The sequence below is a fragment of the Perkinsus marinus genome (genome assembly GCF_000006405.1).
Source record: "Perkinsus marinus ATCC 50983 genomic scaffold scf_1104296970664, whole genome shotgun sequence".
Classification (NCBI taxonomy): Eukaryota; Perkinsozoa; order Perkinsida; family Perkinsidae; genus Perkinsus; species Perkinsus marinus.
The window spans coordinates 11,595-16,625 of NW_003202385.1; the positions used below are offsets into that span (position 1 = coordinate 11,595).

The 5,031-nt window shown below is 48.9% G+C and overlaps 2 protein-coding genes across 2 annotated transcripts; both read left to right on the top strand.

Moving 5' to 3' along the window:
• Positions 1–2,233: 2,233 nt before the first annotated feature.
• On the top strand, positions 2,234–3,382 carry Pmar_PMAR017054 (hypothetical protein; the record flags this gene model as incomplete). Its single annotated transcript, XM_002767432.1, has 1 exon — positions 2,234–3,382. One exon carries the CDS (start codon positions 2,234–2,236, stop codon positions 3,380–3,382), a length of 1,149 nt encoding a protein of 382 aa, XP_002767478.1.
• Positions 3,383–3,401: 19 nt separating this feature from the next.
• Pmar_PMAR017055 (hypothetical protein) lies at positions 3,402–4,541 on the top strand (the record flags this gene model as incomplete). The annotated part of the gene is made up of 1 exon (XM_002767433.1): positions 3,402–4,541. The coding sequence occupies one exon, from the start codon at positions 3,402–3,404 to the stop codon at positions 4,539–4,541; it is 1,140 nt and encodes a 379-aa protein (XP_002767479.1).
• Between the last annotated feature and the right edge of the window lie 490 nt (positions 4,542–5,031).

A 5,031-nucleotide genomic window follows, 5' to 3' on the forward strand; every position in this document is an offset into this window, starting at 1 on the left:
ACTTAGACGACTAGAAGAATTATGTAGACGACTATGGTAATTGATGATGATAGATGACGACTATTAGACTAGTTCATTTTTTACTTTTTGGGATCGTCATCGTAGCTTTATGAACGTTGGGTGTATACGTCAATTATGATGGGATCCACTTAAGCCAACGTCTCCCGTGGCCAATGCGCGGAGCCGCGAGGCAAGCGCAAAGGAACACCAAGACGACTTAAGTGCTCAAGATGATGGCGTATCTTCGCAACGTATCTTGGTGTTGAAACGGCTGGACGTTTCACTCACGTTGAAGATGATGAGATTGATTGCACACCTCTGTTCTATCTGAGAGTTAGAGTTCTAGATTGATACTAGACAACCGTAGCTTACTGTGGCTACGTGTTCTCTCTTTGACTGTGAACGTGCGTCGTTTACGACTAGGAGCAGTTGCTCTTACGTTGTAATCTCGCTTGACTAGCACTTGGTCTATATGTAGTGGTCTCACTAGTGCCATTGAGTAGCAAATCCATTAGATCTAATTGTGATGTTGGGTTCCTACGTTAGTGAGAACTCTACGTGGTGAGGATTCCGGCTGAGCCAACCCGCGGTTGAGCAGGGGTACCTTCGGATCGAGTAGAAGTCCCTACGTCTGGTCCCACGCTTTGACAGCTTTGATCCAGCTCTCTACTACTCTTCTACTCTACTCCGTCATCTCCTGGCACCCCTGGCGACCGCGCATTGCGCTGTGATGTGGGGCAGCCCGCTATAGCAGGGTTGTGACTCAAGTTAGGTGGGATATAGTAGAGCTTAGTATGGGGCCAAACGGTCTACGTGATTCACGAATCGTAGAATGAGCTAGGCTATCTCGCGTGCTGAAATCCGTGCTAAACGCTAAGTGCAATATGTCCCTGAGCATGATCGAATAGAGGCTCTGTGATGAAGGACGAGGTAATCACCTGCACTTTCACTTAGAGAATACACGACATGAACTATGTAGAACATGACGCAGGTCTCTTCATGACAGAAGATACGTTGTCTATTCTGTCCACTCCTGCCGGAGGAGACAGGTTACCTGGAGCTCTCGCAGGGTTTCAATCGGCTATGACTACCATGAGTGAGGTATCCTATGAGTGAGGTAGCGAGTCGCCACAGCAACACTAGCAACACAGTGTTACAGGTGACCTCACCCATGGTAGACATAGACAGTGACTGTCTATGTCTACCATGGGTGAGGTCACTGCCTGGCGGTGACCGCCAGTGACGTCCTTTTCGAAAAGGACGTCTTTGAAAAAAGGTCACGACCTTTTCGCAAAGACCATGACTTGAACAACCAATACGAGTTCCCACCAATGCATCACCGCCACTACAAGAATCACCTTAGTTTGACATTGCTCAATTACCTTCTAACATGTTAGGCTAACATGTTAGCCATCTATAGATCTCTACCCCTAGCTGAAAATGGTATTTGTCAACGGGCTGACCGTCAGCCACTTGTACAGAAAATTGCCGTTAGCCGCTGACGGCGATTCTCTGTACAATTGTGCTGAGTTCTGTCATTCTCTCAAGCATACTGCACCAGTATTACTGGTGCTCCTGGGATCACTGCTATCGGATAGCGGCTATTCTCAAGACTTGAGACACTTAGTGTTATTGCGATCACTAGTATCTGAAGCCAACTACAATCGCCTTCGAAGAAGCAGCTATTAGCTGCTTTTCGTTAGCTTAGATTGTAGTTCTTAGAAGAAAGTCTCAAGAAGCTGCATCACTTGTGCTCTCGTCAAGACCGACCCTGGCAATAGACAACCAGGGTTTCACCTAGGCGTATTGGGCGCGCCCCCAGGCGCGCATTCTGATGGGTCGAAGAGGAGTAGGCGCGCATGTCGGGTGCGGCAGTAGGCGCGCTTGACGCGCCTCCGTAGGAGCGTGTAGCGGGTTCGAGTAGATGTAGCGGAGGGGTGTGACGTGATAATGGGTCTTCGGAAGACCGTCTTCCTGGGCCAACAACCTTCATCAAGAGCTATAGATCTCAGGAAGCACGCAAGCACATCCCATGGGCTACATTGATGTGCGCAGAATCCCATAACAATCGCCCATACGCCTTGTAGCACGCGTGCGCCAGTGGCGCAGCGCCACGAGCGCCGTTCATCGGCGTGACATCACTAAATAAGTGCCAGTGACACAGTGCCAGTTGGTTACTGAGTATATCGTAGTTGGATGTGGCCCCGATTTGCCCCGTAGATAGTTGTGAAGCATGCCTGTAAATGCGTTCGAACGACTCATGGAAGCTGGCAAGAGGAAGCCAGCGGCTGATCCACCAGCTGACAGCGAGAATGATGAACCAGCACGCTCCTCCAAAGCTCCCAAAGTGAAGAAGCTCGCCCCAGTGAAAGAGCGTTTTGATTGGATTATAGAAGTTAAGGGCGAGGATGGGAATGGCAGATACTTTTGCTCTATTTGCTCGAGGGATCCTGTCCTGTTGAAGGCGGCTGAAGGGAAGGTCGAATACTTCACCAATGTTGGAGTAGAGAAAGCCAAGGACCCCGGCAGAAAGGCCGAGGCTCATGCCTCCAAGTCTTCCCATCACAGTGCTCTCTCAAGGCACAATATTGCAAGCGGCAACACCAAATCAGCAGTGCAATCTCTGCAGGACGCTGCACTGAGAGCATTCCAAAAGAGCTCCGCTGAAGACGAGACCTACATAAAAGAGTATATCAAGTTGGGTCTGTGGTGTGCATCACACGAGATCCCTCACACTACTGCTTACGAGCCCCTCATCAACCTTGTGTCATCCTATAACGGTGAATTGCTAAGATGGGCACAGGTTCGGCCTGCTAATGCTCATTACCGCTCAAAGAAGACCATCTCAGAGATCATCGACCTGTGTAGTGTGGTATGTGATGAGAGAGTGTTCCAGCGATTAATAAATGGCATCGAGCGATCTGGTAGGTTCTCTCTCATGATCGATGAGACCTCACTGTATGGGCAAAGCATCATGGGTGTCTTTGCTAGATATGTTACTTGTAGAGGGAGCATCGACGTGGCTGAAGTCCGTGAAGACCTCGTTGTATGCTGCCCACTCACCAGCACGAAATCCGCCATCATAGAAGAGACATTGGTGAGAGAGTTGAATGACCGAGGATTCAACGAAGCTATGTGGGCGAAGCTGGGGGCCTTGAGTTGCGATGGGGCAGCAAGCATGTCTTCCGATAACCAAGGTCTCTATGGGAGGCTCAAGTCTCGTTTCGGACTTGAGAAACTACAATTCCAACATTGCCGGGCACATCGAGTTAATCTGGCGGCGAAGGCGGTGTTATCATCTGGCGATCATGTTGCGATCGAGGATGCTATCAACTTGACGCAGGATCTGTATGTTTATATGGCCAAGTCAATAAGAAACTGAGCTTTTCAAGAAAATCTCAATGGAGGGGATTGTGGAAGCTGGCGGGAAGCATCATGATAAGTTCCTGAAGCTCGTCGAGGCCGGAGGTACTCGGTGGCTCTCTCACAACAACAGTCTGAAGCGCCTCATACGGGTCTTTGTTAAAGTGGCAAAGCTGTTACATCATATTTCGGAAGATCGAGACTTCGACGCTGGCGAGAGAAGTCGCGCTTCGGCTCTGTTGGAGAGAATGCTGTACAAGAAGACCATCCTCTGTATTTGTGTCGTATCTGATGTCCTGGCTCAGCTGGCAACACTGACCAATGCATTTCAATCTAGGGAGTGGACCCTAGACAGAGCAGTCGACTTGACAACGAGCGTCATTGGCCAGCTTGATGATATGCTCAAGAACGAGTCTCTTACGGGATCATGTGACTCTGCAACCAAGCTACTGGATGACCTGAGGGTGGACGAGTTCGAGGTCATTGAGAAGACCAGAAAACTGCGAGGATGTCGAACTGACGCTACCACTGCTGAGGAGACAGCCGATGATCACTTACGTAAGTACATTGAAGCTCTCGTAGCCGAGCTCCGTCGTCGCTTCAGTGACGACTGCAGAGTTATTGCTTACTTGGACGTTTTTAATCACCCTGTTTGGAAAGTTAGGGTACCCTCTGTCGCCGAGAGATTCGGCTTCGATGCTGAAACTCTGGTAGCAGAGTCTCAAAACATCGCTAAACATATAGATCTGATGCCCAGTCTCCGCGCAGCTGTAACTCCTCCAGCAACCATCGAGGGAAAGGTGAACTTCAAGCGGAATTTTTGGTTGGCTTTCTGTGGTGACCACTATAGCCGCACTATGTTTCCAGAACATTGCAAAGTCGCGGCGTTCTTGCTCACTTGTCCCATATCATCGAGTAACGTAGAAAGGGCATTCAGCTACACCACCAGAATTGATAGTAACATCCGTGCAGCTCTAGCTCCTGAGACGGTGTGCAAATTGGTGAGAATCTCTATGCAAGGCCCAAGTTTTCCAGGCATAGCACAGCAAACTTGGCCTCCTGAGAAGCGATCGCTAGAGCAGACCGATGCTGAGATCGACCTCAGGGATTTCATAAATGAGGTTTTTGATAAATGGTTCCACAGTAGGCGTAGAATCAACCAAGTTGTTTCCAAGTAGACTTTTATATCACTGGTATAATACCACCATAGTCGGCCACATGACTGGGCCCAGGTCCACTCGACCTTCTATAGAACTTTATTTTCTCAGACTATCGTTTTGAGTTGGAAATATCGGCTAGATGGAACTTTCATTCATTCGTCTCTCATCATGGAAGATAATTCGCAGATATTTTTTTCGGCGAACAGCAATCTAAAGAATCTAATGGGACAATTCGAGGCGCGCAAGCGCCGAGCGAGCCGAGCTTAGGCGCATACCCAATAATTCCTAGGTGAAACCCTGTAGACAACCCAAGAGTCTCAACGATATAGTCATCCCTGACCGACCACTTCAAGTAGCCAGTTTACGCTATGACTACAACAACCAATTGTTCGAGCGGTAAATCCTTCTCCATTAATTTGGTCTGTCAACTCACTAATCCACCCTTATGTTACCCCACTGTTGATGTAAACGCGGTCATCGAATCGATGGCATCGATATACAACAGGCA